This window comes from Mobula hypostoma, chromosome 15, assembly GCF_963921235.1.
Source record: "Mobula hypostoma chromosome 15, sMobHyp1.1, whole genome shotgun sequence".
Classification (NCBI taxonomy): Eukaryota; Metazoa; Chordata; class Chondrichthyes; order Myliobatiformes; family Myliobatidae; genus Mobula; species Mobula hypostoma.
This window is the reverse complement of record NC_086111.1, coordinates 2,379,619-2,392,268: the sequence shown is the minus strand read 5'-3', so window position 1 is coordinate 2,392,268 and position 12,650 is coordinate 2,379,619. Positions and strand designations below refer to the sequence as shown.

The window sequence follows — 12,650 nt, the reverse complement described above, 5'->3', positions numbered from 1 at the left end:
GCAATCGGACCTGGTTTACGGCAGTGCTGCTGCCCGGGGGGTGGGGGGCAGAAGGGGGAGAGGGAGAGTGCTGTAGTTGTGATTATCGTCACGGTTTGACATTTTTTCGAGATTTTACAAGTGCGGTAAGGACGGGCTTGGTTGCTTGAGCTGCAGTGAGGGGAGTGCTGTGTGGTGGGACCGGGAGAGCGTGTTTGCGCGGGCTGCTGCGAACGGGCCCCTGGCGCACAGGCCGCCCTTTCCTTTGTTGTGGCAGTCAGTCTGTCCCCTCCCCTGGAAGGCAGACCCAGCGCGTTAGCCGCGACTTTCATGCAGGAACCTCCTTCATTATTTTCATGGGTTGTTCTTTGTACGTCTCGTTTTAATGAGAGATCACCATTGGGGGAGGCGGGGGGCGATGTTGATGTTTAGCCGCTTCTGTTCCCCGTTGCACTTAACGTGCTGGAGGAACTCAGCAAGTCAGGTAAACATTGATGGAGTGGAATAATGGGATGTATGGTGGAGAGCATTCAGTAGGACTGGAAGTGATTGGCTTCTGCTCCCTTCCTTTCCAGTCTTAATGAAGGGACTCAGCCCGAAATGTCGACTCTAAAGATCCCCTGCCTGACTTGCTGAGTTTCCTGCACTTTGGGTGTGTTGCTCAAGATTTCCTGTATCTACAGAATCTCTTGTGTCCATTGTGAATGTAACACGACTTGCAAATTATGTCTATATCCAAGAATTGGACTATAACAGATTCTGCAAATACTGGAAATTTTAAGCATCACACACAAAATCCTCCAGCGTTCTGTGGATGTTCTCCAAGAATGGAATGTTTAGTCACACAATTTGTGAGGTAGTTGACATAGCTCTCAGTGGCAGTTTTAGTTGTGTACAATTGACAAATTAAATGTGCTGCTAGCACTGGAAAGCAAGCACACTCCGATTAAGGGGGCTACTCAGCCGTTCTGTGGTATATATCATGGGGAAAACACTATTTAAAATGTTACATTGCTAAGAAATTATTTTGCTTAAAAGTGCCCAATGAAAGGAAATCATATGGTTTCAATGTGATTTTCGATCGAAATTTAACTTAAGGTAGTACAAGTCAAGTGTCTGCTTATCTTTTAATTAATGTTTGCAAAGATCATATAGCAAGAAGGTTGGTACAGAATTCAGTGACATGATATGGCAAGTTCAGTTTGTGAGGAAGTCATACCTTTGAGTTGCAAATTGCCAAAAATTTCTGAATGCTAAAGGCCTTTTGAGAAAGTTAATGTCATGTCAGCAATTTGTTAAGTTTAACACAATTTATGTTTTAATTTCAATTTAAATGTTACAGAAAATTTGGTTTGATTTTAGGACTTATAATGCCATCCAATTTCTGTGACTAAAAGAACCATTTTGAAACTATGGTTTCAATCTTTGTATAGGTTCTTGATTCTTAATTTTTATATCTATTAATAATTTTCTTTTTTGTTTGCTCTTGATCCCTGTACAGTATTTTCTTCATCATTAAATATTTCTTGTTAAGACATACCTCACCATTCATTGAGGACCCAGCTGCCCCTCATCAATACCAGTTTCAATTCTGGTAATTTGTAGCAGAATTTTTTGATCTAAAGATGAAGAAATAAACGATAACTGACAGGTTAGCATATTGGCACCAAATTCTTATCCAATAGTTGACAAAGAATTAATTTAAACTAGATTTCAGAAGTCTGGAAAATTGCAAATGTCACTCCACTCTTCAAGAAGAGAGAGTCAAAAGAAAGGAAACTATAGACCAGTTAGTCTGACCTCAGTGGTTGGGAAGATGTTGGAGTCAATTATTAGGGATGGGGTCTTAGGGTACTTGGAGGCACATGATAAAATAGACCATAGTGAGCATCATTTCCTCAAGGGAAAATCTTGCCTGGCATATTTTGAAATTCTTTGAAGAAATAACAAGTAGACTAGACAAAGGAGAATCAGTTAATGTTGTGTACTTGGATTTTCCAAAGGCCTTTGACAAGGTGCCACACATGAGTCTGCTTAACCAGCTATATGGTATTACAGGAAAGATTCTGGAATGGACAAAGCATTGGCTGATTGGCAGGAGGCTAAGAATGGGAATAAAGGGAGCCTTTTCTGACTGTCTGTTGGTGTCTAGTGGTGTTCCATGGCGTACCTGTGTTGGGACCCAATTCTTTTTACATTATATGGCAATGTTTTGGATGATGGAATTGATGGCTTTGTTGCAAAGTTTGCAGATGATATTAAGATAACTGGAGGAGCAGGTAATTTTGAGGAAGTAGAAAGGCTACATATTAAGAAAGTGGACAAGGAAATGGCAGATGGAATGCAGTGTCGAGAATTGTATGGCCAAACACTTTGGTAAAAGAATTGAAAGGGTTGACTCTAAATGAAGAGAAAATACAAAAAACTGAGATGCAAAGGGATTGGGCATCCTTGTCATAGTCATAGTGATAGTCATACTTTATTGATCCCGGGGGAAATTGTGCAGGATTCACTAAAAGTTAGTTTGCAGGTTGAGTCTGGTGATGAAGGCAAGTGCAATGTTAGCATTTATTTCAAGAAGACGACGACTATAACAGCAAGGATGTAATGTTGAAACTTTATAAAGCACTGGTGAAGCCTCACTTGGAGTATTGTGAACAGGTTTGGGCCCCTTGTCTTGGAAAGGACGTGCTGGAACTAGAAAGAGTGCAAAGGAAGTTGATAAAAATGATTGAACGGCTTGTCATATGAAGAGCGTTCGGTGGCTCTGGGCCTGAATTTACTAGAATTCAGAAGAATGAGGGATAATCTCATTGAAACCTATTGAGTGGTGAAAAGCCTTGATAAAGTGGATGTGGAGATAATGTTTCCTATGGTGGGAGGGTAACACCAGAGAGAGACAGCCTCAGAATAGATGGGTGCCCTTTTAAAACGGAGATGAGGAGGAACTACTTAGCCAGAGGGTAGTGAATCTTTGCAATTCTTTACCACAGACAGCTGTGGAGGCTAAGTCATTGGACGTATTTAAGACAGAGGTTGATAGATTATTGATTGGTCAGGGCATGAAGGGATACAGGGAGAAGGGAGGAGATTGGGGTGAGAGAAAAATTGGATCAGTCATGACTCGATGGGCCAAATGGCCTAATTCTGTTCCTATATCTTAGTCTTAAATTGGCATTGTCTTTTGAAATTTTACAGACAAGTTTGTAGAGAAAAGTTCATGACCAGTGAAGATGTGTTTAAAAATAGAAAAAGTAATGATGAGGAAAGCTTGGACATATAGCAGAATAAACTTTTGTAAGTTTACATGAGAACTTTTCTTTTGTAAGGTTAACCTTTGTTATATACAATGGTCAATAGAGTCTGTTTGATTTCTTTTCCACCCATCCCTACGATCCTAAACTAGATCCAAATGGTACTGCCAGTCTAAGTCATTCAAAATATCTGGGCCTTACTGTAAATGCACTGTTAGATTTGAATGAATTTAATCTGCAGCTCATCACACATTTCAATAAGGGATACTAGTTTTGCTGACAATGACCCTTAATTGCATCTCAGATATCATTCCAGGTTAGAAATTGCGAAAGGTACAAGAACCCTTCAACTTCAATGGGGAAGGTAGGACAGCAGATACAAAGCAAGGGAACACAAATCACTATGCATGTTTGATTTCTGAAATAAAAACAGTATTCTGAAATAATTTTCAGTTTAGGCAACATGTGTAAAGAGAGAAACATTGACCTGATTTTTTTTTTAAAAAAGTAATTTTAAATGGTTTTGAAGGTGAGGTATGTTTATAAACTACTTTGAACTGATGAATACAAGTTCTGGCTATCCGTCCTTTCAAAGGTATTTAGAGCACAAGGCTTTTTCAACGTACTGCTGGGAAGACCCTGCTGCAGGTCAGATTGTGCGGCTGAAGTCCTGAATCTTTCCACCCAGATTCTACGCTTTAGGAACAGACACATGATTCTGAGTGGGAGAGATGCAGGACCAGACCAGCAAGGTCTGGACCGTTTTCTTCTATTTCTGAAGAGTACTTAGTTCCTTTTTTTTTAACTTAGACACTAGATGTCACATGATTTTGAGAATGATCTTAAATATTCGGCATTTCTTATTCTCTCTGATAGTTTTTCTCCTTTCCAAAATTACTAAGTGAAGGAAATCAAAAGAGTAGTAAACTGTCCCACTTATTTTTTTTAAATTGCTTGAAAGTTATGAGTAAGTATTGTTGTAAGTGGACAGAGTTCAAGTTCATTACTGTGTATCCCTTTTCCCCACATGCTTTCAACTTGGTCCAGGCCTCAGAGGTTGGGAGTTTGTTCTTTTACAAAATTGAAGTGGACTAGACGAATATTGCATATGAATCGGATGACCATTTGTCCTAATGTGGTGTTTCCAAGTGAGCACTTACAATTCTGTTAGATAATATTCTGCAAGTACACTGATGTTGTGGAATAATATAGTACCATATTTGATGTAGTTAATTTGGTTGTTTGTGTATTAGAAACAGCTATTGAAGTTTCTCCTCAGGTAAAGAGGAAAAAAGAAATTAATTATATTTACTCAAAATGACCTCTCCATAATTAGTAATCAACTAAAAAAAACTGCAATGATGCATGGAATATATTATTCTACATATGAAATCTATCCAGTAATTATAATTATTCTGTCTTCATAGTATTCTCTTCCACTCAAAAGGATAGCCTTTACTAAAATATGATAGCTTGCTTTTGCCTTGCCCATTGCAAAGGGAGCCATTTGTTCTGGAAATATTTTTAACTAGTGCCATATGTTTTTTGCTTGCTGCTTAATGATTGTATTAGTCTTTACGTAGGTAGTTTTTTTTTCAGATGAAGTTTCATAAAAGTCAATAAACTTTAGACTTCAGGTAACTCGCTAGTAGGTAATCTTTATAACTTCAGATGAACTTTCACCACGTGCTACTGTATGTAATGCGTTTATGATTTGTACTTTGCATATATGCTTTGTTCTCAAGATGTTGGTTATAATGGCATGTCTGTGCTATTGGAAAGTGCTATTTTAGACTTTTGATATTAGCACTTTCACAGTGCTATAATTTGGATAAAATAGTTCGGTAAAACTGTTTAGTGTTTATATTTGACTCCACACACAATTTTCAAAAAGCAAATGAACAATCCTTTGCTTTAAAATGTACTTGATTTGAACATCCACATGATTTCATTGTTGCTGACTTTGGGCTGCTTACATTTTATAGCAGGAGTAAAGCCATTCCTGTTGGATGATTTAACACCTTTCTAACCAACAGATGAATTCCAGCCTGCCTGAAATGATCTTTAATTAATGGCTGTGCAGCAAAAGCAACACAATATGCTGGAGGAACTCAGCCAGTCAGGCAGATTCTATGGAAATGAATAAACGGTCGATGTTTTTGTCCAAAACTTCCTTCAGGAATGGAAAGGATGGGGGGAGACGTCAGAATGAAAAGGTGTTGGGGGGAGGAGAGTAGCTAGAAAGCAGTTCAGTAGGAAAGGTGACGAGCTGGAGACGAAGGAATCTGAGAGGAGAGGAGAGTGGACCACAGAGGAAGGGAAGGAGGGCCGATCCCGGGAGAAGTGATAGGCAGCTGAGAAGAGGTAAGATACCAGAGTGGTGAATAAAAGAAGAGGGGAGGGGGAAAGAATTTTTTTTTACCGTAAGGAGAAATCGATATTCATGCCCTCAGGCTGGAGGTTACCTCTAACCTGATGTTCAGTTTGTTTCAACAGAATTGTCTTTATTAACAATGACGTATGTTGTGAAATTTGTGGTTTTGCAGTAGCAGTACAGTGCAAGGCGTAAAGATTACTCTGTTACAATGAATAATGGGGTAGGTAGTGTTCATGGACTGTTCAGAAATCCGGTGGTGGAGGGGAAGGAGGTGAGTGTGGGTCTTCTGGCTCCTGTACCTCATCCCTGATGCTAGTAAGGAGAAGAGGGCATGTTGCAGGCAGTGAGGGTCTTGAGGCACCACCTTTTGAACATATCCTTGATGGTAGGGAGGGTTAGGTTGGTAATCGATCTGGCTGAGTCGACAGCCCTCGGCGACCTTTTCCGATCTTGCACATTGGAACCAATTAGAATCAGTAGAAATTTGCTACAGTCATTTGTGACATTCCAAATCTCAAAATTCCTAATGAAGTATAGCCACTGGTGTGTCTTCATTATTGTATCAGTGTGTTGCACCCAGGATCGATCCTCCTAGGACTTGAACCTGCTCACCCTTTCCACCACTGACTGCTCAGTGAAGCTGTATGTTCTCCAGACTTCTCCTTCCTGAAGTTCAGTCAGTTTGTTGGCCTTACTGACATTGAGTGCAAGGTTGTTCTTGCGACAATGGTCAACTAGCCAAACTGTCTCACTCCTATACACCTTCTCGTTGCCATCTGAGATTCTTCCAAGAGCAGTGTTGTCATTGGTGAATTTATAGATGGCATTTGAGCTATGCCTAGCTGCACAGTCATGAAGTATAGAGAGAGTACAGTAGGCTAAGCACGCAACCTTGAGGTGTACCTGTGTTAATTGTCAGCAAGAAGGAGATATAATTACCAATCCACACTGACTGTGGTCTCCCGATAAGCAAGTTAAAATATTTGAGCTTTTGCATTCCAAAGTGGAGTGCAGGTAGTTCTGTAATAATGTGCTTTCATATCATCAATATAGCATGATTGATGAATTACAGAACACTGTTCATATTACGAGTCAGATTGTTTATAATATGATTTTAATCAGGAACTAAAGAACTGAAGTTAACAAGCAGAAAACAACTGTCTTGAGGAGAAAAATCTTAGAATGAAAACTATTTTCATGTACCCACCCTGTAGTAACCAAACACCATTGTCTCTTAAGAACCCAAGAATCTAATCTCACCAGGAGAGCAAATGGACAAGCAAGCACTTGTATTGATCCTTGTGGAAGGATACTTTATTAAATAATGTCACATACAGGCTTTAGTATTTGTAGCTTGCAGTAAAAATAAACTTAGTTATTAAAATCACCTTTACTTTTGAAAATCTTGCGGAGAAAAATGTCTCCTCTATAACTCTTAACTTCTCTTTCCTCATTGACACAATTGTCTTTATAGTGTTAATATCTAGAATTGGCTTCACAACTATCCCATTTTAGCAGAACTGCTTGGTATTGTGCTTTGGTGGAATATTTCACATTGTCAGTCGGAAAGTGCAGCACCATGATAACATGAATAATGATTCTCTACTTTTATACAAAATAATTCAGTGAAATATGATCACAGTTTGTTGCATACTCAGCATAATATTGGTATCAGACCAGAGATGATGTGTGATCTGAAATAATTCTGAGTTTATCTTATTTATTCTTGTTATATTTTGGTCTGAGATATTTAAACGAAATTTAATTTTTAAGTTTGAATTGAATCCAGAAACAGAAATTGATGCAGATTGTAAATGTTTAAACAAACTTGTATTGAGAGAAACTGGATGTTCAAATAAAATCCTTTAAGCAATAGCTTTTGAGTGCATTACAAAGCTTACGAATGAGTATGTTTCTACTCACTGTTGAACACCTTATTTTCAAAGATATTACCAAAGTTCCTATGGGTTCAAAAAGGAAAAGGGCAACTTCTCCTTCAAGTAGCATTAGTGGCGGAGACTGTGATGATGGACATCCTGTTTCAGGAAGCAATGCAGGAACAAGCAGAAAAAGAAGGAAAGTTTCCAATGTCCCAACGGTAGATCCAGTAAGTATATCATAGTTAAGTACAGAAGGGATGGTTTGCACCTGAACTATAAATATTGTGTTGGGGGAGGTTTGCTCGTTATGCACAGGGTCGGTTTAAGCTGGAGTTGCAGGCAGATGAGAACCAGAGTGGCTGTGGAGAAGGATGTTGCTAAAACTACATACAAAGTCAGCAATCGAAAGGTTGGGCATGGTAGGACTATTGTTATCAGCTACGTATATTTCAATGCAAGGAGTATTGTAGGGAAGGCAGATGAGCTCAGAGCATCGGTCAGCACGTGGAACTCTGACTTTGTAGCCTTTCTTTCTTTCTTTCTTGGGGTACTGGGTGGAATAGGTTCTTCCAGCACTTCAAGTCATGCCACTCAGCAACCCCTTGATTTAACCCGAGCCTAATCATGGAGCAATTTACAATAATCAATTAACCTACCTACCAACCAGTACATCTTTGAACTGTTTGGTAGGTCTTTGAACCAGTACATCCCGAAGGAAACCCAGGGAGTCATGGAGAGAATGTACAAATCCGTACAGACAGTGGCAGGAATTGAATGTGGGTCGCTGGCATTGTAAAGCATTGTGCTAACCGCTGTGCTACTATGTTGCCCTTTTAGTGGAACTTGGTTGCAGGAGGGGCAGGACTGGTGGCTCAATGTTCCAGGGTTCCATTGTAATAGAGCAAAAGGGATGGCATTACTAGTCCAGGAAGATGTCTTGGCAGTGCTCAGTCAGGACAGACCGGAGAGCTCATCTGGTGAGGCTTTTGGAGGGGAGGAACGTCGACTCAGACCATGAGAGGCCTGCGTCGGGCATTTTCATGCCTTACAAGGCGCAGATTGGAAGTCTGTGTGGGGCGCCACTCCTCGCACAGACTAGAGCAATGTGTGATTAAGTGCCTTGCTCAAGGGCGCAAACACGCTGCCACAGCTGAGGCTCGAACTAGCGACCTTGAGATAACTAGATGAACGCCGTAACCACTTGGCCATGTGCTCCAACATTTTTGGAGAAATAAGGAAGATATGATCACATTAATGGGGCTATACTATAGACCACCCGATAATCTGCGGGATTTAGAGGAGCAAATTTATAGAACCCTCACAGACTTTTGCAAGAAACATAATGTGATTGTAGATGATTTCAACTTTCCACATTGACTGGGACTCACACACTGTAAAAGGGCTGGATGGGAAACAGTTTGTCAATTGTGTTCAGGAAAGTTTCCTTAATCCGTACACAAGAAGTCCCAACTAGTGAGAGTGTGATATCAGATTTCCTATTAGGGAATGAAACAGAGCAGGTGACAGATGTTTGTGTAGGGGAACACTTTGCATCTAGTGATCATAATGCCATTAGTTTCAAGGTAGGTCTGGTCTGTGAGTTGAAATTCTAAATTGGAGAAAAGCCAGTTTTGCTTGTGTTGGAAAGGATCTGGCAAGTGTGGATTGGGACAGGTTGTTTTCTGGCAAAAGTGTATTTGCTAAGTGGGGGGCCTTCAAAGGTGAAATTTTGAGAGTACAGTTTGTATATTCCAGTTACAATAAAAGGAAGGATAACAGGTTCAGCAAACTTTGGTCTTGGAGAGAGCTGTGGTTAAGAAAAAGAAGGAGGTGCATAACAGGTATAAGCAGGCAAAAACAAAACAGGTATTTGAGTATAAGAAATGCAAGAGAACACTTCAGAAGGAAATCAGGAGGGCTAAAAGAAGACATGAGCTTGCTCTGGCAGACAAGGTGAAGGAGAATTCTAAGCGCTTCCACAAATATATTAAGAGCAAAAGAATTTCGTGGATCAAAATTGGTCCTCCAATCAGTGTGGTAATCAATGTGTAAAGCCGGAAGAGACTGGGAAAGTTTTAAATGGATTTTTTGTATCTGTATTTACTCAGGAGACACACACAATCTATCTCTCTCTCGGTCTCTCTATCCATCCCATAGGATGATGATGGTTCCTTTCAGTCAGTTAGTGGGGTTGACCCCACTCCTCAGAAAGGAACAGCGTGTGCGTGAGTGGATTTTAGGTGAGTAGGGGGTTGCACAGGTCCAGACCCACCCTCTCGACATCCCCTCCCGGATCCAGCGGCATGGCGGGGTGCGAGACAGCTGGGGGAAGTTCTGTTGCAGTGAATGGCCTTACCAAGCTTCGATGAAAGTGAATGCTATGTTGGCATTCATTTCAAGAGGACTAGTGTATAAGAGTAAGGAGGTGTTGGTGAGGTTCAGTGGGGCACTGGCGAGACCTCATTTGGAATACTGTGTGCAGTTTTGAGCCCTCTATCTTAGAAGGGATGTACTGATGTTGGAGAGAGTTCGGAGAAGATTTACGAGGATGATTCCTGGAATGCAGGGGCTAACCTATGAGGAGCGTTTGTCAGCTCTTGGACTGTATTCATTAGAGTATAGAAGAATGAGAGGGGATCTCATAGAAACATTTCGAGTGTTGAAAGGGTTAGACAGAGTAGATGTGGAAAAGCTGTTTCCCTTGGTGGGTGAGTCCAGGACAAGAGGCCACAGTCTTAGAATTAGAGGGTACCCATTTAAAACAGAGATGAGGAGAAATTTTTTTTAGCCAGAGGGTCGTGAATCTATGGAATTCGTTGCCACGTACAGCTATGGAGGCCCGATCATTGAGGGTATTTATGGAGGAGATTGATAGGTATCTAATTAGTCAGGGTATCAAGGGATATAGGGAAAAGGCTGGAAATTGGAACTAGATGGGAGAATAGTTTAGCTCATGGTGGAGTGGCGGAGCAGACTCGATGGGCCGAATGGCCTACTTCTGCTCCCTTGTCTCGTGTGTGTGTGTGTGTGTGAGAGGGAGAGAGAGATGCAAGGGATGCCCTTTCCGCGCTTCATAGCACGTGTTTGCTAAGTGGCCGTTGACCCTATGAGATGGTTCATCTGCCCATTGACAGGTCTTGTTTTTCATCCTGCAGGGTGTCTAGCCACCCACCTCAGCAGGCAAGCCTGGTGGGGGAGCCGGTTTAGTCGCCGACCACCCGACCATGTGACAGGTAGTACTGGGTCACATAGTACCAGTAGCACTCAGACGAGTGACCTGACTCACAATCTATAGATGTGAGGTAATGTAACAGCAAGGTCATGGACCCTGTACAGATTACAGAAGAGCAGATGCCTTGCTGTATTAAGGCAAATTAGGGTGGATAAATCCCCAGAGCATGACACAGTTTTCCTTTGCACCCTGTGGGGTCTAGTGCAGAAATTGCAGGGCTCTAGCAGAGATATTTAAAACAACCTTAGCCACAGGTGAGGTGCCAGAGGATAGGAAGATAGTTAGTGTTGTTCCATTGTTTAAGAAAGACTCCAAGAATAAGTCGGGAAATTATAGCCTGGTAAGCCTGACATCAGTGGTATTGGAAGGTATTTTAAGGGACCAGTGTGTAAGTATTTTAATGGACAGGGACTGATTAGGGAATAGTCAACATGGTTTTGTGCATGGTATGTCATGTCTAACCAATCTTGTAGAGCTTTTCAAGGACATTACCAGGAAAGTTGAAGGCAAGGCACTGGATGTTGTCTAAATAGACTTTAGCAAGACCTTTGACAAGCCCCACATGGGAGGTTGGTCAAGAAGATTCAGTCGGTTGGCATTCAAGATGAGGTAGTAATGTGGATTAGATATTGTCCTTGTGGGAGAAGACATTGAGTGGTTGTAAATGGTTGCCTCTTTGACTGGAGGCCTTTGACTCGTTGTGTGCCGCAGAGATCAGTTCTGGGTCCGTTGATGTTTGTCATCTATATCAACGATCTGGATGATAATGTGGTAAACTGGATCAGCAAATTTGCAGATGACACAAAGATTTGGGGTGTAGTAGACAGCGAAGAAGACTATCAAAGCTTATAGCAGGATTTGGACCAGCTGGAAAAATGGGCTGAAAAATGTCAGATGGAATTTAATGCAAACAAGTGTGAGGTATTGCACTTTGGGAGGACCAGCCAGGGTAGGTCTTACACAGCGTTAGGGCATTGCGAAGTGCAGTAGAATAGAGGGATATGGGAATGCAAATCCATAATTCCTTGATAGTGAAGTCATAGGTAGATAGGGTCTTAAAGAAAGCTTTTGGCACATTGGCCTTCATAAATCAGTGTATTGACTACTGGTGTTGGGATATTATATTGAAATTGTATAAGATGTTGGTGAAGCCTAATTTGAAGTATTTTGTCCACTTTTGGTCACCTACCTACAGGAAAGGTAATTAAGAATGAAAGAGTGCAGAGAAAATTTACAGGGATGTTGCTGAGTTATAGAGAAAGGTTGAATGGGTTAGGACTTTATTTTCTGGAGCATAGTAGATTAAAGGGGAGATTTGGTAGAGGTATTCAAAATCATGAAGGATATAGATAGGGTTGAGTGAGACTAGAACTTCATTCATCTGGCTCACTGGGTGCTCCCTGAACAAAGCAAATGGTTCCTCTCCATTTACTGTTTAATATTTCAAACACTTGGTTTAGATTGCTTGTATAAATTCAGCGAAGTACAAGCTAATTTATGTATCTTGCCCTCTTAATATGTGATAGACTTAGTGATGAATCAGTTTTTGAGTTACAGTGAAACACTGATCGCAGTACTCCTGATGGTCGTCTTTGCATCTACATGGTAAAATTACTTTTTCATCTCTTCCCTTTCCTTTAAAATATTCAAACGTTCTACCTCTGTTGGTCTTTGAGGCCAAAGGTTTCAAAAACTGACCCCCCCCCCCCCGCCCTCCCCCGGAAGCAAAAATTTTGCCTTAAATAGTTGACCCTTTATTTTTAAACATATTGTGTAAAGTATCTTCTTTCAACAGATTGCTGTTTGCCATGAACTGTACAACACCATTAGAGATTACAAAGATGATCATGGAAGACTTCTATGTGAGCTCTTCATCAGAGCACCAAAACGAAGGTAGCATTTTTAGAAACCTTGCCTTGGAGTGTTTT

General features: G+C 40.9%; 1 protein-coding gene across 9 annotated transcripts in view; it reads left to right on the top strand.

Moving 5' to 3' along the window:
• The first annotated feature begins 13 nt into the window (after positions 1-13).
• The window catches only part of pbrm1 (polybromo 1), a 93,054-nt gene continuing 80,417 nt past the window's right edge, over positions 14-12,650 (top strand). For 6 of the 9 annotated variants that reach the window (XM_063067607.1, XM_063067600.1, XM_063067599.1 and 3 more), the window contains exons 1-2: positions 7,557-7,717; positions 12,518-12,615. In XM_063067607.1, coding sequence (XP_062923677.1) covers positions 7,574-7,717; positions 12,518-12,615 — 242 coding nt within the window. In that variant the 5' untranslated portion in view covers positions 7,557-7,573. Of the gene's footprint in view, positions 126-4,280; positions 4,382-4,830; positions 5,598-7,556; positions 7,718-12,517; positions 12,616-12,650 lie in introns of those variants that run through there. The other 3 variants (XM_063067598.1, XM_063067601.1, XM_063067602.1) reach the window with 3 other exon arrangements.